The 21829-nt window shown below is 39.8% G+C and overlaps 1 protein-coding gene across 1 annotated transcript in view; it reads left to right on the forward strand.

The window, feature by feature from the left end:
• Positions 1 to 21829, forward strand: part of scn8ab (sodium channel, voltage gated, type VIII, alpha subunit b) — a 97890-nt gene that overhangs the window by 71907 nt on the left and 4154 nt on the right. Inside the window, exons 19-29 of the mRNA XM_020923216.2 lie at positions 766 to 1062; positions 1871 to 1873; positions 8114 to 8231; positions 8830 to 8984; positions 10871 to 11044; positions 14143 to 14265; positions 15680 to 15964; positions 18285 to 18338; positions 19944 to 20081; positions 20470 to 20574; positions 21514 to 21784. Of these exons, the coding sequence (XP_020778875.1) occupies positions 766 to 1062; positions 1871 to 1873; positions 8114 to 8231; positions 8830 to 8984; positions 10871 to 11044; positions 14143 to 14265; positions 15680 to 15964; positions 18285 to 18338; positions 19944 to 20081; positions 20470 to 20574; positions 21514 to 21784 (1723 nt within the window). The remainder of the gene's footprint in view (positions 1 to 765; positions 1063 to 1870; positions 1874 to 8113; positions 8232 to 8829; positions 8985 to 10870; positions 11045 to 14142; positions 14266 to 15679; positions 15965 to 18284; positions 18339 to 19943; positions 20082 to 20469; positions 20575 to 21513; positions 21785 to 21829) is intronic.

Genomic DNA, 21829 nt, shown 5'->3' on the forward strand with positions numbered 1-21829 from the left:
GCAGGGCTGTTGAGTTTATTCTGTTTGATCTTCTTGATTCTTTTAGCCTGTGTTTTAGAGTCTGTATAATTCAGTTAACAATGATCAAAATATGATTACAATTATTTCACCAGCAAGGCCCAAACCGCAGCAATAGTATACAATAAAGAGATTTATTGATGGGTGATATGGATAGATGTGGTTGAGTAAAGACCCAGATTGGAGTGTGTGACTCCTCCTCTGTGGATGATGAGGTCGTCTGGCTAAAAAGAGATGAACAAGAGACACTGAGAGAGAGGGAAAGAGAGGGAGGGTTTGAGAGAGCACTGACAGATTGTGTTATCATTTTAATAGCTGACTAGTCATGATTATTCTGACTAACAGTCCAACACTTAAAGGGCCTAGATTAAGTTTTCTGATCTATGTTAGATTTCCTCATCACAAACAGACCTGGAGTCGTATTTTGTTTCATTCACACGTGTTTAACCCACCAGTCCTGCATATTTAGTAATTAGTTAGTTCTTCTCTCAAACTGAAAACTCTGTACCGCCTTGATAATACAGGAATTGCTCCACTGTGTTTTTAAACTCCATACATCTTCACTAGAATCATTTTTATAATTTCAGTCCCAGTCAATCTCTACAAAACAAAAAGTTAAAGGAGCTGTTAACTTGAAAACTGCACAAAGTGGAGCAGAGTATTTTGAGCTTTGAAGATATATTAAACACTTTAATAATAAATGGTTACCTAAAATTAAGAACACATTTTTGTCCCTGTCTCCCTCAGCCCATGGAGGACGAGCAGAAGCCGTTGGACGAGATGTATGAGGAGAAGCTCAAATGCATTGCCAACCACACAGTGGACATAAACCGCGAGATGGGGGACTACGCCAAAAACGGGAACGGCACCACCAGCGGCATCGGGAGCAGCGTGGGCAAATACATGATCGACGAAGACTACATGTCCTTCATCCATAATCCCAACCTAACCGTGTGTGTGCCGATCGCTGTGGGAGAATCCGACTTTGAAAACCTGAACACGGAGGACTTCAGTAGTGAATCAGACATGGAAAACAGCAAAGACGTGAGTACTGGGACAACAACATCTGCTATGAGACTATTTAAAGGGCCCATCTCATGCAAAATAACTCTTTTCACATTGTATCTTCTGCACATATTCAAGCACTATTTGGGTTTTGAAACATTCATTACACAATAGTTCTGAAATCTTACTGATTTCTTGGAGGCGTCACAGACCAGGAACTATGAAAGGTCGACTATTGCTCACCCCCCGCCCGTCCTGAGAAAGCACAGGCTCCACCCTCCAACGTAGGCTCTGAGTGAGCCGCCCTTCCTCCGCCCATCTCAGGGAGGGAGGGGGAGACAGGCGTGCGCCCTGATAGTGGTAGGAATAAACTTTTATTCATCATGGCGATATAGCGCGTTCAGCCGCATGTATTGGACCCAGAATTGGACGAGGAATTTAAGGCGCACGAAGCTCAAGCACCGCGTTGACATCAGCTGAATATTACTGATTGGTAAAGTATTAATAAACACTAGTAGATCAACTTATTATATCATGTTCACTGCAGTGTAGAACAATGAGCTTATGCTGTCGCTTTTGTTTAGGTGTTCATGTGGGAATTGTCAGCTGATGTGGGGTGGAGGCGGGGCAGAGGGAGTGAAGCGGGGGAGGGGGTCGGGTGTGAAGCACTTTCTGCTACGTCAGACGCATCATAGGTGTAGCTACCGCGTCATCGTTGTAGCAGCTTTAGTTCGTTGTCACATGGGAGGGTGGCAGAAATACGCTGCAATTTGTTAAAAAAAAAAAGCAGAATCAATCTTAAAAAAACACTTTGGCAACATATACAAGGCTCACACATCACTCTTAGAAGGTAAAAAGCTCTGAAAAGTTTATTTTGCATGAGTGGCCTTTCATAGTTCCTGGTCTATGACTGCCTCCATGAAATCAGTAAGATTTCATAACTATTGTTTAAGTATGTTCCAAAACCCAAATTGTGCTTGAATATGTGCAGAAGATACAATGTGAAAAGAGTTATTTTACATCAGATGGGCCCTTTAAAGCAGCTCTGGTATGTTTACAGAGTTTCCCATAGATTTTACTGTAACTATGGCAGCTGGTGTATAGTATAAAATGTTCATGGTATGGCAGTACACCATGGAGGTAAGTATCTCACTTGTGTTACAATGCAGTGAGTAGCAGTTTATTTATTTATTTATTTATTTATATATTTATGCCAATGATTAGTCCAAATTGTTTTTGACTATGGAAGACATTTTAGACTATGGGTGCCACTATAGTTTCCTATTAAATGATGTTTTCGATTATGAATTTTGCTCACTAACAATGGCAATAATTTATTCTGACTGACAGCATTAGCAAACTCTAGTTCAGATTCATCCTGTCCAGCCAATCAGATTTTTTTTTTTCTTTGGATCAAAATTTTCTCTGTAGTTAAAAATGTGCACTGTGGTCTTAATACTTAATGCTGCCTTGAAATGTGACCTGATGAAACCTGTCACGATAATGAATATATCTACTTCCTGTTCAATACATTTATCATTTGCAAATTTCTTTGCACCACTGGAAAATTTGTGGTTTATTTATTTTATTTTTTTGCTATATGATTTGAGATTTGAAGGTTGAATGAATAACTTCTATGACTCATTACAGATGTTTTACTGCAGCTTTGGTGTTTTTTAACAATATTGCAGATTTACAATAGTTTGGTTAAAATCTACTCTTGGGTTATTGTGTCAGTGGCATAAATTAGATACTTAGACTTAGACAAAGACACACTTTATTGTTACACCAGGGAAATGAGTTGGACACAGTTGCTCTCACATTGCAATATAATATAATAACAAACTGTCAAAAATATAAATGATAATAATACATTCTAAATAAGTAGCAAAAAAGAGAAGGCATAATTATATAAATGTAATGTACAATTCAAAATAAAATAGAAAGTAAGTCATAAAAAATCTCAGCTCTGTACAAGAGGTTATCATTTATTTTCTATATTTTCTTCAGCAATATATCATGCTTCAAAATTTGTTTTCATAACAGGCCTATGTCTGATTTTGACTGGCCATGTGGTCTCTGTATTTTTTTTTTACATCGGTCTGTGGGAGTTACATCATAATGTGCTCTGAGTGCATTGATGTGGCTCTACCTGTGAGCTGGTGTAACATTAGCCCGTGTGCTGAGGCTGCAGGAGCAGAGGCAGCACAGCCACCATGTTGAGCGGGGCAGTCTAGTGGTTTAAAGTCACCTTGACCTGGTTTGGAGTAAAATACAAACACATAGTGCTGCACTGGTGGTTTCGTGCACTAGGTCACAGGGATGTAACAGTGTGGCAATACTGTGGCCAATCTCAATATATCGCATTACAGTTACATCTGCTTAAAGAGGGCTATTATGCAAAATATTTTTTTTAATTTTGCTTTCTACCATCACCCATACTCCCACACAACAAGTGTCCATAAATATACAGAAACATGATACAAAACTGTACACAGTGACAGTACTTGACCAACCTGATACGATGTGCATTTTCATTAGCAGGATGCAAGATGCTCTGAAGGGGGAGTGACTTAATGCAGGCAGCAAAGAGAGGGGAGACTCAGAGTGTTAAAAATAAAAGTGAAATTTATAAACATGTTAATACATTGTTTCAGTGAATTATGGCTGTCGCGGTAAGGGAATTTCTCCTGTGGTGTGGTATAACTGCTCATATTTCCAGTGGCACTGAAAACTCTCTTTGATGATGCTCTTGTTGTGCAGATGCACATGTACCTTGGTTGTCTTGTGGATATAGCATGTGTAGCAGGAGAAGTAACATTTGGCTTTAGAACAAGTGCCGCTGCATCTCTCCAGCTCTCACTGTGGCAGCTCGGGTCAGAGTCCTGCACCGGTTCGGGTCAGAGTCCTGCACCAGGCCAGGTATCTGCGGACTTACGAGAGAAAGAACCCTAAGCCCGCGGAGCAGGTGTCCGCAAAGCACACTTACCTCCTTAACTCCGGTGGAGTTCTACGTGGGTCCTTTTGCCTGTGGTCACTCAATGGTCTTCGCGGGCGCACCTTAGTCCTGGGTTAGTCCTGGGTTAGTCCTGGGATATCATGGCCACGGGCGGTAACAGGTTGAATGTTAATTGGTCCGGGCGGGTGCCAGTCTCTAAAAATGGACCCATACAGGACTCTGGGTCGGGTCACTTGGTCACGTGCGGTGATCGTGGTGGCTCAACATGCACCGCGGTGATTCATTTTTGCGGTTATTGCGACAGCCCTACAGTGAATATAGCATTTTCAAAACCTCATATAAGTAAAGTACCCCTCTTTAATTATTTAGTTTATGACAGAGTCAATGACTTGTCAAGGCATTTTAAAAGGAAAAAATGTCACTCACTTTAGATTTTAATTTTATGAATAAAATATTGCAATAAATATTGTGGAAATATGGAGAGGTTTGGATACGCTGCATCCCTCTTCGGTTGTATGTGCTCCAGCAGTGGGCTTCAATGACAAAGCTAAAGAATAAAGGTTATTTGGTGTAGCGGAGGAGTAGGATCTGAATGCGCTTGCTTTGCTGACTCGGGTGGACTGTAAAGTGCACTATCATTCTCCAGTGAATTAAATGAGTCTATGGCCCAGTGCAATAACAAGACTGCTGCTGTGCTGTTAGGCCCCTATTCAACCTTGATGCATGGTGTTTCTATTAGACACACTACATAGAATAATGACGAGGTAATAGCAATGATGAGTTATGCACTTGGCAAAATTAATTATATGCACCCTTTGGTTTGAAATACATGGAGTCCTCTAGTATGTTTTAATTAAGATGCACACTGTTTCAGGTAATATTCCAAATGTGCACAAAACATACAGATGCAGTTTATTAAAATATATTACATTTCAAACTTGATTAAAAAAATAAACAATACTATTAAAAAGGTTGTGTCAAATTCAAGTGGTCAAACTGGGACAGAACTGCATGAACTCCACATGAAATACATCATTTGAATAGGCCTGTTATTTAAAAGCAGCAGTGAGTATAATAAATACTGTTTATTGCACGCACATAATACTGTACTGTATATTGCGCATAGTACTGTATATTGCACATAATACTGTATATTGCACATGGTACTGTATATTGACAGAATAAGGAGGTAGCTAAAAGTAAAAAAAAAAAAAAAAAAGACAGTCAGTAATAATGAGTCTTTACTTTGTCTGTCAGTGTGACTGTGGCGGGGGAGGCTCGTCTACAAGCGTGTGGTGTCAGTCCTCTCCCAGTATTTGGTCAGTTAACCAATCATTTAATCGAGGCAGTTGCACATCAGGCTGCTATAATGAAAAGGGAGTAAAACAGACCCTTTAAAAATGTGTAAACAAAAACAAAATATCGAAATGGAAGTGCCTGGAGTCAAAAGCAAAGTGAACATAATGCAGTTTTAATGGGGAGTTTGGGATTAGCCTCAGAATGTCATAAAATGTGAAAAAATAATGTACTAAATGAAAACCACTCAGCTACAGTGAAAACAGAACAATGAGAAGAGACTTTTTGTTCAGCTAAAGGGAAGTTATTACCCAATTCAGATTTTTAGGTTCTACTTGACAAATACTTTAGACTTAAAAATGTTAACCCTTATAATATATTTTCATTTTTATAACATCCTTCACCCCAAATTCAACTTTTTGTAACTTTTTGCTGCTAGAAAACTGAAACTAACTGACATTTGTGTGGTGAAATGGTCCAGCTGCTCAGCTCTGTTGTGTTGATGTGTACATTGACTGCAGCTCTAGTGGGCTCTGCAGTTTTCCAACCATGAAGTCAACCAACTTATTTCTTTTATTAAGTAGTTTGAGATCAATAATGTGCAGTGTTGGGAAGGTTACTTAGTTTGTAACGTAATCCATTAAATTATTAAAGGTGAGTAATGTAATCTGAATACTTTGGATTACTGGATTTGCTGTAGAGAAGCAAAGACTAGGATATCGTAACATAAGATGTTTTGTCTGCTAAAAGAAAATAAAAAGCCCAGACTTTACTGAACCGTATTAAAAATATTATTGATAGAAGAGGAGGAGACATGTCCGTGCAGCATGGTTTAGTCTTGTTAAATCCTGTTAAATCCTGTTTTTTAGTCCTGGTTTAGTCCTGGTTTAGACCTGGTTTATTTTCCAGCAATGAGTGGAATAAAAAAAAAAAAAAAAGGGGGATATAGCCCAAAATGTGAAAACAGGAAAATACTGTCATGCAATCCATTTATTTCACTGTAATCCAATTACCACTCATTAAAGAAGTAACTGTAACCGAATACAGTTACTCATAATTTGTACTCTGATTACGTAACTCCGGTACATGTAATCTGTTACTCCCCAACACTAATAATGTGTGATTTAAAATGTCAAAAATTTGACATAAAGATCCACTGGTCTCATAGATTATACTTGTGTAGCAGACAAGTGCACAATATGTTTTCTTTAACATTCTTATTTGCTCTGATGTCCGTTCATGTTTAAAAATGTGATATGGTCTACTTTTGATGATGACATTTTTTAGGGTCTATTCATGAGTTTCTGAATGGTGAGAAATTAAGGCAATTTCCATAGCGATGAACAAATCAAAAGCAAATATTATATGTTTTAAATGGGTTTGTGTTTCCTCGAACAGGAAGTTGAAATCCATGGACAGAAAAGCCCCATACAGAAATCCATGGATGACTCACCAGGCCCTGCTCTAAACCGTGAATCACATTTGAATCTAAAGGGACAGCTGAGTAATGGCTGAACTGGCAACATGCCCTGTCCCTCATATAGTCAAGAGGGAGGAACAAGTCAATGGCAGACTGTGAGCTTTAAAGGGGCACTGTGTAACTTTTCTGGTGGAAGGGACATCACCCGCTTGTCTTCATGGAGATGTTATTGCTTTCTTTGCTAGGAATATTCCACGGTATTATTTATCTATCTCCAGTGTTGGGAAGGTTACTTTTAAAATGTATTCCCCTACATATTACAGATTACAGACCCCAAAATGTAGTCTGTAATGGAATCCATTAAGCTACTTAAGGTGAGTAACGTAATCTGAATATTTTGGATTACTTGATTTGCTGTAGAGAAGCAAAGACAAGGATATCGTAACGTAAAATGTTTTGTCTGATAAAAGAAAATAAAAAAGTCCAGTCTTTACTTAACCATCTTAAAAATATTATTGATTGAAGAGGAGGAGACACGGTCCATGCAGCATGATTTAGTCCTGTTAAATCCTGTTTTAGACCTGGTTTAGACCTGGTTTTAGTCCTGGTTTAGTCCTGGTTTAGTCCTGGTTTATACCTGGTTTTAGACCTGGTTTGGACCTGGTTTAGACCTGGTTTAGATCTGGTTTAGATCTGGTTTTAGACCTGGTTTTAGACCTGATTTAGACCTGGTTTTAGACCTGGTTTAGACCTGGTTTAGACTTGGCTTTAGACCTGGTTTAGACCTGGTTTTAGACCTGATTTGGACTTGGTTTTAGACCTGGTTTAGACCTGGTTTTAGACATGATTTAGTGTTTGGCAGTGAGTGGAATTACCAGGAAAAAAAAGGGGGGGATATAGCCCGAAATGTGAAAAAAGGAAAATATCGCCGTGTAATCTATTTATTTCAACAAAGTAACTGTAATCCAATTACCACTCTGTAACTGTAACTGAATACAGTTACTCATAATTTGTACTCTGATTACGTAACTCCAGTACATGTAATCTGTTACTCCCCAACACTGTCTATCTCCATGGAGACAAGCACATTCCAGGCAAAGGAACAACATCTGTATGGAGAGAAGTTGCATGTTCTCCCTGTGTCTGGTGGGTTTCCTCCAACGCTCTGCTTTTCCCCCATCAACCCCAAACATGCACTATAATTTGAATCCTCCAGCTAAGGTCCTAACCAAGACTAGCTGAAGATCTAGTCAAATGCAAAGGAAACCCATCCAGACACATGAATAACATAAAAGATCCAGCCATGTCCCTTCTACATACATATTTGAGATTGTGATAGGTCATGTAATGTTAAAGTGTCACACATATGTCATAAGTTACTCATGATTGTTGTCCTTTCTTCTCTATGTGTTTAGCTGGATGACACAAGCTCTTCAGAGGGCAGCACCATTGACATAAAGCCTGACGTGGAGGAGGTGGCTGTGGTGGAGGTGGTGGAGGAGTACCTCGACCCAGAGGCCTGCTGGACAGACGGTACAGGAGATACATTTATATTTTTCATTAAAAGAGCTCCTATCACTCTCTTTTCTAATCTATGTTGTACTGTTCCTCATCACAAACACACCTGTTGTGGTTTGTCTTATCCACACACGTTTTCACACAAACCCTGCATATTTAGGATAAATTTTGTCCAGAGCCTGGGTTGTTGACTCTCATCTTATCAGGAAGGATCATGGGAAATGTTCAACACAATGCCTGACAGTTGTTTGTCTGTCATGGTGCATTTGCAAAGTGAATAGAGACTGATGGAAACTGTGTGGAAACAACTACATGACACTATCTCAGGCAGTTGTTTCCTTGTCATGGTAGAGTATCAAAGTGGTTGAAAGGATTAAATGGGCAGGGCTACAGTTTACACTCAAACATGTTCCTCACGCATGGTGTAAGGTGAATATGGCATGTTTGTGGTGCATAAGTAATGATAAACTTCAACAATTGTGGATCATGTGTTTGAATATTCTTTAGTTCTATAGGCCCCTGCTTTCCCTCTCAAATAATAACAATCAATTTCTAGACGCAAACACAACCACGCACAAAACACATCCTCTCACATGTGTGTATGTCTGTGCAGAGTGCGTGGCCAAGTACAAGTGCTGTGACGTGCCCATCACTCACGGCTGGGGGAAGTACTGGTGGTTCCTCAGAAAAACTTGTTACCTCATCGTGGAGCACAACTGGTTTGAGACGCTCATCATCTTCATGATCCTGCTCAGCAGCGGAGCCCTGGTACACACATACACACACGCACGCACACGCACGCACACACACACACACACACACACACACACACACACACACACACACACACACACACACACACACACTGCAAAAAAGCTTGGCCAAAATATAAGATATAAACACTTAAATCTATCAGAAAATGACTTAAAAGTAGTGAAATTATCTGTCCATGCAGCAAGATCATTTTACTTGACAAGTTTTCTAAACCACCTTTAGACTAGAATTACGCAGCCTCAGGACTAGTAAGTAGATAATAAATCTGACAACAAGGTGAATAACCTGATAAACCAAGCTGCTTCCAGTAAACTTAAAGCTTTGATTCAGACCCCACCGGTCCTGGCCCAGCCACAAACACAGCTCAGTTTCCAGGTTCACTGTAACTTTAGTGTTGTGGGCCTGGGAGCTGTCCTCATGCAGACTGTGGACAGTGAAGACCGCCCCATTGCCTTCGCCTCCAGAGGTGCTGAAGTCTGTTATTCCACAGCTGAGAAAGAATATCTGGCTGTTGTCTGGGCTGCTGAAAAGTAGAAGCATTTCCTCAAAGTCACCACCTTTAATGTTTACACAGACCACAGTGCTCTGGCCTGGGCGTTCAACTGTCCCCAGACATCCTCACGGCTCACATGAGGGACTCTGCGGCTCCAAGCTTTCACATTCCGGGTCCACTATAAAAAAGGCTGCTGCAATGTTGTTCCAGATGCCCTCTCTCATTCACCTCAGCCACCCATTAGAAATATGGGTCTTGCTGTTCCAAAAACATACTGGTCAGATAATCCAAGCTAAGTCCAAGAAATCGCAGATGCCTAAAAGTTGAAACAGAACACAGTCGTGGCTGTATTCACTACCAACTTCAGCAGGATGTGTGGTACAGAGGAGTACCATTTAAGCACAGGGGCTACAACTACCAACTAGTGGTCCCTGCTGTGCTGCTGCCACAGTTCCTCACATATTTCCACAACAGTGCTTTTGATGGGAATTGTTAAAGATACTTCAGGTGACATGATGGCTGGCAATACGCAAAGATGTTTAGGGTCATGTCCGCACTTGCAGCATGTGCCAGCAAATACAAAAGCTCCAACAAAAAGCCAGCAGGTGTCATCCAGTCATCTGAGGTCAAAACCCCGGTGGAGATGATTGGAGTAGTCTTCATTGGCCCTTTTCCACTAAGCAGAGACTGGAACTCAATGCTGATGGTGGTTGTGGACTGTTTTAGCAGACTGTTTGCTCTGAAGGATGCAAAAACCCCAAAAGTCTGCAAGATTTTGAAAAATTAGATCTTCACTTGCTGGGGGTTCCCAAGTTCATGGTGTCTGATCAAGGACTCCAATTTACAAGTCAGCCATTGTCCCAAATGTGCAAGGCCTGGGGTGTGACTCTAAAACTCACCACAACCTATCACCCCCAAACCAATATGACAGAGAGAGTCAATGAAGACCATGATTGTCTTCTATGTTGGGAACCACCATCAGGATTGGGATAAGTGGTTGCCTGAGTTTCAGTCGCCCTCAACACTGCTGTGCACGAGACCTCCCACACAAAGGGCAGAGAAACATGTCCAAAGCTAGACAAACCAGATACTACAACGCATTTTGCAGGGATGTACACTTTGTAGTCAGTAGTCTGGCCTGTCCAGTTCTCTGCCAAACTTGCCCAGATGTGTAGGGCCTGCTAAGGTAGAGAAGAAGTTAGGACCTGTCAACTACCAAGTATGATGGTTAACAGATCAGTTAAAAGTTTTACAGCTATGGTAACTATGGTACACATCACATCACCAGGATACTCAAAAAACCTGATCAAAACCGGGACACTCAAGTGCATGTATACACTCACTGACCTAACATCTAAAAGCTGAGCCAAACCTCTTTTGTTTCCAGGCATTTGAAGATGTGTACATTGAGCAGAGGAAAACAGTGAAGATCATTCTGGAGTATGCAGACAGAGTGTTCACATATATCTTTATCCTGGAGATGTTACTCAAATGGGTCGCCTACGGATTTGTCAAATATTTCACCAATGCCTGGTGCTGGCTTGACTTCTTCATTGTGGATGTAAGTCTAACACAGTTTTAATACTTCATGTTATTCAATTTGTCTCCACAGAAATACAAAATTCTACAAATGGTTAAATACAAGAACATGTGATATTTTGTAGTAATTTTAAACTCAAATGTTTACATTTTAGATTTTCTCATATTACATTATTTTGTGCTCTGTGTTATAATGTTGTATCCTCGTCAAAACCTGGAGTTGTGTTTTGCTTCATTAACACACAAACCCTGCATTTGGACTGTGTTCTTCTCTCAAAATGAAAACACTTTGTTTCATGTGATGTCATTGAGTGGTGATACAGTAAGTGCTCCACTGTGTTTTTAAACTCCATACACCTTCACTAGAATCATTTGGATAATTACATCCATGGAATTGCCAGTTTCACCTGAACAAAAGGAAAAAGGAGCTGTTCACTTGAAAACCACCACTACATGACATCACAAGTTGGAACAGAGCATTTTAAGCTTTGGAGACAAACAGGGTTACTCAAACGTAGGTGAATGAAACAAAATACATCTCCAGCTCTGTGTTCGATGAGGTAACAACATTAGAATATGGCTTAAAACTCACAAGAGTCAGTTTTGCATGATATAGGACTACAGTATGTAAGACTTAATTTCAGGAGATGAAATGTCATGAAAAGTAGCATGTGTTTTAGTTCATGATGTGAGTCTATGATGGAAAGCTCGGCTGCACAATATTCAGCATGATTAAAACCATCCCGTACTGAACTTATATATGTCACATGCTTGTCTCATGGGGACATGGTGATTATGGAAATTTAAACATCTCTCTGGGGAGACAAGCAGGTGACACCACAGGTATTTCTTTTTAGTTGTACAAACGTCTGTGCTTAAATAAATACATAAATGCATGATAGATAAGTTTAATACCGTTCTATGTAAAAACATGTAAATAAATAACACAGAGCACGAAGATACACAGTGGATTTTCTGTGCTGATCAAATTAACAAACTGTGATTTATCTCACGTAAAAGAAGTTACATATTTTGACAGGTGGATTAACCAATCAGAGAGATGCATGGGCCATTTGTGTCCAAACAGATATGGCCTTTCATGAATAAAAAAAGGCAACCAAAAATGTGTTCATTTATTATTATATTTTCCTGATATTGGCCCATACCCATATCAGAACATATCTCTACTGTAAACCCCATAACACCCCGAGGGGAAGGCATGGATGAAGCTACAGTTTGAAACATGATTTTGTTGTATATTGTGCAGCCCTGTCAAGAAGTTACTGTATCTTCATTGATTTGTTATTTGGGCTGCAAGAGTCAATTGAAAAAGTGAAACAATTAGCAAATCCTTGTGAATCTTGCAGCCCTATAGAGCTCTACTGTACTTACACTGCAGACATTAAACACCTAGTCTGGCTTCAAATGACTTGAATTCTCTCACCTTATGCATTCTGAATATTCTTATTATCCTTATTATCCTTATTATTATTATTATTATTATTAGTAGTAGTAGTAGTAGTAGTAGTAGTAGTAGTAGTAGTAGTAGTAGTTTGTAAGGACATTTCACAATTTTCAGAGGCTAAAGTGGAGATTTGCTGTCAAGGTAACGTTAACAACCACTAGCATTCTGATGCTGCACTTCCTGATTATTGGACAGTGCATATAATTCGATGCAGACAGTACACAGCAGATTTATTTGGAGCTGCTTATACAATCGATGAGCACTGGGGCAGAATACATTTTGCTCAAATCCATGGGTTAGGGTTTGTGCCCACAGAAACTGAACGTGCAGTATGAAACTTTTCTGGTGGCGCTTGTCTACATGGAGATGTTATGGCTTTGCCTGAAATGTTACACAGTGTGGCATTTAACGTAACTCTATCTTCATGGAAACAAAAGGTTAACTCTACCCTGGCAAGTTGCAGTTCAGTCACAGTAAGAATGCACATGTTTTTGAGCAATAGAAACACACATGGGAGATAGGTATTTTATATGAAAATTGGGTTGTCAAAAGTACTGAAAATACTAATTGATTCTAAAACTAGTATGGAAACTAGATCCTCATTTGAGCATGTGACTCTTGTGATTAAAACAGTCGCACTGACAGGACAGAAGTGAACGTTTCCTGAATAGTTGTAGAGAGATCTTGAGCTGTATAAGAAGCACATAGACTAGTAACCACACATGGACACTATGAACTTACTGCACCACTGAGGGTTACACACATATAAGACACATGGGAATAAAAAAAGAAAGTGCTAACCTTTAATGTTAAAAATCACATTCTTTTGTCTAAATAAAGAGTTTTTAATTATCATAGTAATATCGGAATCTGTATCGAGTCTATTACTTAGTATAGAAATTGAGTTTGGAGCTTTAGTGTTGTAGCAACACTACATGCAAAGCAATAATATCTCCACAGAGACACACTGAGGGCAGATCTTCCAGCAGAATAGTTACATTTAAGATTATTATTTAGAATTGAAGTCATTTTAACTGGTCTAGACATTGATTTTTGCAGTGTAGGATTTGCCTTTGCTTGTTGTTGACGCGTGCTCTGACCTGTTCCCTTCTTTTGCAGCCGGTTTGAATATAACTGTGTCTCTCTTAAAGTAGAGAGAGTATAGCGCCGCCTGCGGGTGCTTCCGGTGCTGCAGGGGTAAGGCTCAGTGTCATGTTGAGACTTTCACAGGTTATGCCCTTTGACCTTTGACCCTGAAAGTGTCCTCAACCTCTGCCTTTCTCTCCCCACTTGGAGCTTTGGTGTGGACCGTGTACTGTTGTGTATCGTGACCATGTTGAATATCGTGTGTGTTTCTGTGGGTTTAGTGTTTTGTGAAGACATCTCCTCTTTCCCCTTCGTCTGACTCTCTCTTCACTTTGTCAACCACAAGTTTTTTTCCAGGTGTGCTCACTGTGCTGTTAAGCTGGTTGTCACCTCACACTGGCTTGCCAAACTAAACCAAACAAACACAAAAGGACAAATCTGGGCCTATATGAGCTAACCTGTAGAGGATAAGATGGCGCCCCCTGGATGTGATGTATGTGTAGTGTAACCTGTAGGTCTCTAACTGTGGCTCCTCTCTCCTCTGCCCCTCCCCTCTGTCCCATGTGTAGGTGTCTATAGTCACCCTTATAGCTAATGCACTGGGCTACTCCGATCTAGGCCCGATTAAGTCCCTCAGGACACTGAGGGCCTTGCGGCCCCTCAGAGCCCTTTCACGTTTTGAAGGGATGAGGGTAAGACCCCAGACACCAGGCCTTCTGCATGTCTAACTTTACACGCATGCTGGAGCCAACCAAGCAGAACCAACCAAAGATCTTTAAACTTCAAGAGGGAATCTGGCCTTTTCTCCACAAGGAGCTTTTGCATGAATGCAGATCATCTCAGATGTTCTTAAAGCATCTGATTTGATTCACCATTTCATTTCATTTATTTTACTGAAAACAAAAGAAGCAATTTGCAATCAAAAGTAATGTCTTCTCAAACCAATGTTCAGCGCTTTAAAATTACCTCACAGAAGTGGTGAAAATGAACCAAATGATCAGAAATGTCTTTACATTTGTAGCACAGCAATCCAAGGGTCATTTGAGGATGAACAAAAGAGGAAATTGAATTTGATCCAAACGTGTGTACAGACGGTGCATCTCTGTTGCATGTCAATGACCCCTGAGTAGCTGTGTCTCCTCTGGAGCAGCACTGAAGCATGTTCACTGTCTGAGCTGGTGCAGTCTCTGCTTGTTGCTGGGAAGAAAAACTCCTGACTGACTTCTGTTATCTGACCTACCACAGTTTGGCTTTGGCATTGTCACACTGGAAGATCTACAAACTTCTGGTTGCATTCCCCTCCCCTCCCCACCATCCCTGCTCACCAACCTGAATCCTCATTCCATTTTGATTTACCATTTTGCAACTGTTTTATATGTGTTACTTAAATCCTCTTAAAATCTTTAACAAAAACCTTAATTCAGCAATCTAGGAGCATGCAATCTCTCTGGAAATGCACATACACAGTCTCCTAAACCAAAACCAAAACCAGATCCGAAGACTAGTTCCTCTCAAGCCTGGTTTAGTCCTGATCAAGACTTTGTTTGGTTCTGTTTTAGTCATGGTTTAGTCCACATACAGAATTTTTATTTTCATTTACATTTTTATTCATAACTAGTAATGGAGTAACTGTGCCACTGAGGGTTGTGGGTTTGAATCCTGCTCTGCCGCTGTACCTTTGGCTTGGCATACGCTTGTAATTGTGAGTTATGTTCTTCACAGCTAAGAGACAATATGCCTACTCAAAATCAATAAGAAAAGCATGGGTCATGACAAAAACGTGAATTAAATACACTTTTCCTGAATTTTACTGTGGAAAAACAGAACTAGTACAATTTAAACTGTTTGTCTGAACTTTGAATAGAATCACATTATTTCAGACTCACATTGCAAGTCGAATCACAATCACAATGCTTGTCAGAAAATACAAATTTTCCCCAAATCTCCAGGAATAAACCAGGCTCTTGCTCAGTTAACCAAGCTGGAGAATTAGAGCATTTGAATGAAAAAACGGAGCAATGGAATGTGCATTTTTGTGTATGTTAACCTTTAATATTGCTATTGCATGTTGGGTCACTGCTCCTCTGTGTCCTGCCCCTTGCGTAGGTGGTGGTGAACGCCTTGGTGGGTGCCATCCCTTCCATCATGAACGTGCTGCTGGTGTGTCTGATCTTCTGGCTTATCTTCAGTATCATGGGAGTCAATCTATTTGCTGGGAAGTACTACTACTGCTATAACGAGACCGCCGAGGACCGTTTTAGCGTAGACATAGTCAACAACAAAACGCAGTGTCTGTATCTGATTAGTTTAAACTACTCCGAGGTTCGATGGAAGAATGTGAAGATCAACTTTGACAATGTCGGCTCGGGGTATCTGGCTCTGCTGCAAGTGGTAAGAGCCATTTTACAATATATTTAAGCAGACCTGACTTTTCAGCGCTTTGAAACGTGCTATAGATGTTTCCCCTGTGCATTTACCTTCAGAGTTGTATTTGGAGTGATTCATGCACGTTTGAGCAATCTTTAATTGCTTATTTTCAAGATGTCATATTGCCGATCAACAACCGTTTTCAGCGCCACCAGCATAAGCCCAAAATGTTATTTTCTTAAACTGTGCTACACGTAGGGTTTAGTAGTCATTTGGGTACAAACATAGACCGTATATATGAGTGGACAGAGCTAAAGCACTAGTCTCTGTGTGCCAAATAGGAAGTTCTCCAGGAGGCTCTTCCGGCTCCTTCTGACTCTGGCTCCAATTGACTTACATTGGGTTCTTGTGGCTTCTCTCTCTGTAACTGCTGCAGTGAGCCTCGTCATTTTTGTCTTAAAATGTTCGTATTAACCCATGACACATTTTTGCTGCTATTTTGTTCTTCACAAAAAATCTTATTCATAACATAAAACCTGGCTCCAGATTGGTTCCTGAAACCGTGAGCATCCCGAGCCTCATTTGAGCAACACTGAACGCTGTGGGTGACATCACACTCGCTTAGTCCACTTCTGTTATACAGTCTATGGGTACAAATGAATAAAAAAATCTGCGGCTCGCTAGTGTAGGAGGGGCCCAAGGCATGCGGTGCTTTGTGATGATGTTTACGCATTGTCAACTCCCACTGGGCACCGCAGTTTTCTTATGGCAGTGGAGTTTTATTTTATTAAGTTGTTTTAGAAAATTGTGATTTAAAATGTCTAAATTATAACAATGGTCCACAGGTGTCACTAGCATAATATGTCTTCTTTAAAGTTAAAGTGACATTCCGGAATTATGAACATAGGACCTCATTTCCTAGTGAGCGTGAGTGTTGGAGACGTGTGGAGACACTTTAAAAAAAATTCCATCCAGTCCTTGTATTTGCAGAGGTCGCTGGTGCTAGACTAGTGCATGTCAATGGCCATAGTTATCTTGCCACTAAAAACAGTCTTACCCACTCCACAAAACACCTGAAACAAATCTATTATTACACCAAACTGTCCATGTAAATGTCTGTGTTGATAGAATAATGTTTGACGTAAAACCAGCCTTGCATTTGAAGGATTTATGTCTGAGCAGCAGCAGAGTTGTTCTTCCTGATAGAAAGTTTGACAGCGGCGGACTGATATATGAGAAAACAGTCCCTCAACATGCGACGATTCATGATTCATCACGCAAGGTTAGTTTTATTTCAAACATTATTCTGTCAGCACAGACATTCACATGGACAGTCTGGTGTAATAATAGATTTGTTTCAGGTGTTTTGTGGAGTGGATAAGACTGTTTGTAGTGGCAGGACAACTATGACCATTGACATGCACCAGTCTAGCACCAGCGACCTCTGCAAATACAAGGACTGGAAGGAATATTTTAAAAAGTGTCTCCACACGTCTCCAACACTCTGGCTCACTAGGAAATGAAGTCCTATGTCCAAAATTTCGGACTGTCCCTTTTAAAGTGCATATGAGAGGTTTTCATGTTTTTTCACTCATTACTTTTATCATATCGGTATTTTTATCATAGCAATATTGGTCATAGTTTGACATCAGTTAAGTGACAGATTGTGAGGAAAGAGTTGGGAAGATAAGTAGAAAAATACAGGATGTCATCAGCACCAAAAATATCCATCCAAAATGCAGGGACAGTTTATGTGCAAGAAAGGTTTTTACATTCATGTTGTATCATGTTTGTCCATTAACATGCTCTGTCCCAATCTAATAAATAAATCAAATAAATAAAGGTATCATACGTTCATTTAACAAAATAAAGGCGTTTTATTTGTCTACTCTTTTTTAACTGCTGTTTAGGTTTTGGCCCTTGTTCACATTATAATGATGCGTATAATGATGAGTGAAATGCATTGTCTAAGCTGTCATATGCACTTCAATATTTAGCATCAGTTTAAAGGTGCACTATGTAACATTTCAGTCAGCAACCTGCTTGTTTCCATGGAGAGGTTATTGCCCCACCTGGAATGTTCCACAGTATGGCATTAAACATATCTATCTTGCATTTATCCAGTCACAGGTGTTGTTATTGCTCAGATTCATATTGTGAGCAGGGTCATCTCTCCACAGATCTGACCTGTAACTTGTAATCTGGTAGCGAGAAATACTTGAGACCAGAAAAGTTACATAGTGCATATTTAAATGTCTTGGATACAAAATGTGAAAATGGATGTAGTAGTTTTGACATGGTCACATTTACTTGATTTTGTGACATCAAATATTTTCTTCTACAGGCAACATTCAAAGGCTGGATGGACATTATGTACGCTGCCATAGATTCTAGAAAGGTAAGCATACATTTACATCTGTATTCAAATTAATCGCGCTTCATTGATTTATTTATTTATTTTTTGAAGTCTTAAAAAGGTGAAAAACAGAACTAGATCTTTTTAAACAGTTTGCTGTGGTCCAAAATCCTTATGCATTCAGTGTCCTAATTTTTCACCACAGAGTGTTTCTAGGCGATTCTGATGACTTTCAGAGACCAAAGCTAACAACAATTGGCATGTCAACATGGGTTTGGCAGTAAAACTGTATTACAGTATCCCACGGTATCAAAAAGTAGCAACGGTATCAGTTTCATTACCGTTATTAAAAAATCTGCAGCGCATAAGGCCCTAATATAATATTATAATTTATTCAGTGGGGAGGCATCAGGGCCTTCAAGGCTTTCTCTGCTGACCTAAAAAAATCTCTGTATCACAGACGGATGTTAATTATATTAGTATTAAATAATTCCAAATGGTTTGTCCCCTTCCTTTCAGAGCTTTTCCAATACTTGTGCTGTTTCCACACATATAGTTTCATATTAAAGCATTTGACCAATCACATTTCAGCCATCACTTGTTGCTAGGCAGAGTCAAAGTCAAAGAAAAGTCCCTGAGGCCTTCACAATCCGTTCTGCAGGCCTTCCAACACAAAATAAATGTCTATGAAACTGTTGCTTCGACCAGTCAGATTTTGAGTTGGTGTCATCAGGGCCTTTAGCAGCGAACGACAACGTCACTGGATGTCCCGCTGACTGGACAATCAGAGAGTGAACCAGCCAAAGCAGCAAACTGCATCTGTAAGCAGAACAAGGACTACACCAGGTCTAAACCAGGACTACACCAGGACTAATTTTGGACTTGAGAAAGAGCGAGAGAGTGAGTGAGAGAGAGTCTCCGCAAAGGGCAATTGGGCAACAGCTGCACTGAGCCCTGTGCAGCATGGAGCCCCAGTGCAATCTTTTTCATCTGCGGTCACCAGACAGTCTACGCGGGCGCACCTTCGGGCCAGTCCCGACAAACAGTCCTGGTTTAGTTCTGGTTTAGCACTCCAGCGCTCCTCACTTCTTCTCCTTGCATTTTGGCTTCAGGTGCACATTTGTTTATGTTTTACAGAAACAAAACATAAAAACCGCATGACTCATTTGCATAAACTATAAAGCGCTGATAAAAACAGCTCTTGCGGTTCAGCTTCTGTCGCACTAAAGGACACGACTCAGTGGAATATATGTGTTCTTTTTGTGACAGAGGATGTGCTGCTGATGGTGAGTCTGTTCTGTGCGTGTATTGTGTTGGAGATGGTTCATGTGAAACTTTTCAGAGATTATATGTCTGCAGCAGTGCAGCTTCGTAGTTTACCAAAGTTGTACTAAAATATTTTTGTAATACGGTAATATCCTGAGAAGGTTTAACAGTATCAAAATTTGGATACCGCTCAACCCTTATGTGCACTTCCTGATTATAGAACAATAATCACTTTATAATTAGATGCACACAGCAGTATCAACACTTCTGTTCTGGGGCAAGACACATTTTGCTTAAATACACGAGAAAATGTGGGTACAAGGCCTTTAAGATTAAAAAATAATCTACAGAATGATTTACAATGTTGTTTTGGTATCACAGGTGGAAGACCAACCAATATACGAGGATAACCTGTACATGTACATCTACTTTGTCATCTTCATCATCTTTGGATCCTTCTTCACTCTGAACCTCTTCATCGGTGTCATCATCGACAACTTCAACCAGCAAAAGAAAAAGATAAGACAAGTTTTACTTCACATTTGAGTTTTTACCAGAGTTTATGGTGTTTTTTTATTTTTTATTTGGGTGGTTATCTATCCTGGTAATAAAAAAAAAAAAGTTCAACAATAATATCACATTATTTAAGTCATTTAAGTGGAGCTGTGCAATAAACTGAATTTGAATCAAGCTTGAGATTCAATCATTTCTAATGGTCAGTGATGATCTGGGGATTATTTTAATGGAGAGTTCTATAGACGTTCCCTTAAATGATCAACTAACAACTAAGTCACAAACTCCACAGACAATGTGAATCAAAACAAAACTAAACTGAAAGCTGTTATTTACGTAGCTCTCCAGTTTGTGCAGTGTTTGTGATTGTAACCAGGTTGTATTGTGTCTATACTTTGGAGGTCAGGACATCTTCATGACAGAGGAGCAGAAGAAATACTACAATGCCATGAAAAAGCTTGGCTCCAAGAAACCACAAAAACCAATCCCAAGGCCACAGGTAAGACTGAAATATATTCCTTTAAGTGCACAAAGTTGAAGAGAATGTAAAAGGTGTAGCAAAAAAAAAAAATAATAATCTTTTTCAGTTAAAAGTGAACTGTATAAATGTTCTGATGTGGGGTCAGCCATGTTACTATTTTGGCTGAAATGTTCCACAGTTTAGTATTAAATGTAAATTCATGTGAAAACTGTTTTTATTGCTACTTTAAAAATCTTAAACGTTATTCCCTTGGATCTTTCCTAAATATTTCCACAATAAAATGTATAAATATTAAAAGGCAGTATACGGTGACTTGTGGGTGGAGGTCACGGACAACACATTATTACATAATATTACACGGACACTTCTGTGTTCATAAAGATGGGACTTTGTGTCTCGATGCTAAAGCTAATGCATAATAAATGTTACTTAAGTAATCTACACAGAAAAACATTCAGGTCGTCTTTACTTTAATTCATTTGAATAGGTTATTTACTGTATATTTTAGCTTTGAGACACACTGAGCTAGTGAACATGCTGTGCACAGAGCAGAACCAATGCTCCAAGTAGATCTGGTTCCACACTGTGGAACATTCTTGGTAAAACAATGCAGGTGGTGGACTATCCACTACTGATGTGATGTTTGTAAAAGAGTCAGTTCTTATGAATGGTTCCTTAACATGAACAGTTCAGTTGTGTAGTGCATCATTTTGTTTGGAGTCTGCATCATTTCAAAGGGTAAATGCACTTCCACTGTCATCGTGAACCACTTTAAACAAAGCTGAGCCTTGGTCATTTCTCTCTGTGATTAATTTGTAGGTAAAATTAGTTTTCGCATTGGCTTCTGTCATATAAATGAAGAAAAAACAGTCTTTTGAACAGAAAAGTTACATAGTGCACTTTTACCATTTACAGTGACTGGTCTAATGTTCAACCTCTTTCTTGTTTTTCCTCCAGAACAATATCCAGGGCATGGTGTTTGACTTTGTAACACAGCAGGTTTTTGATATCTCCATCATGATGCTGATCTGCCTGAACATGGTGACAATGATGGTGGAGACGGATGATCAATCAGAGGAGACAGAGAATGTTCTGTACTGGATCAACTTTATCTTTATCGTGGTCTTCACCGGAGAGTTCCTCCTCAAACTGTTCGCTCTGAGGCATTACTACTTCACCAATGGCTGGAACATCTTTGACGTGGTGGTGGTCATCCTCTCCATCGTCGGTAAGAGCTTAGCTAAATAGATGAATACATGGATAGATAGTAAGG

This window comes from Boleophthalmus pectinirostris, unplaced genomic scaffold (genome assembly GCF_026225935.1).
Source record: "Boleophthalmus pectinirostris isolate CB_2022bp ecotype Guang Dong unplaced genomic scaffold, ASM2622593v1 HiC_scaffold_3, whole genome shotgun sequence".
Taxonomy (NCBI): domain Eukaryota; kingdom Metazoa; phylum Chordata; class Actinopteri; order Gobiiformes; family Gobiidae; genus Boleophthalmus; species Boleophthalmus pectinirostris.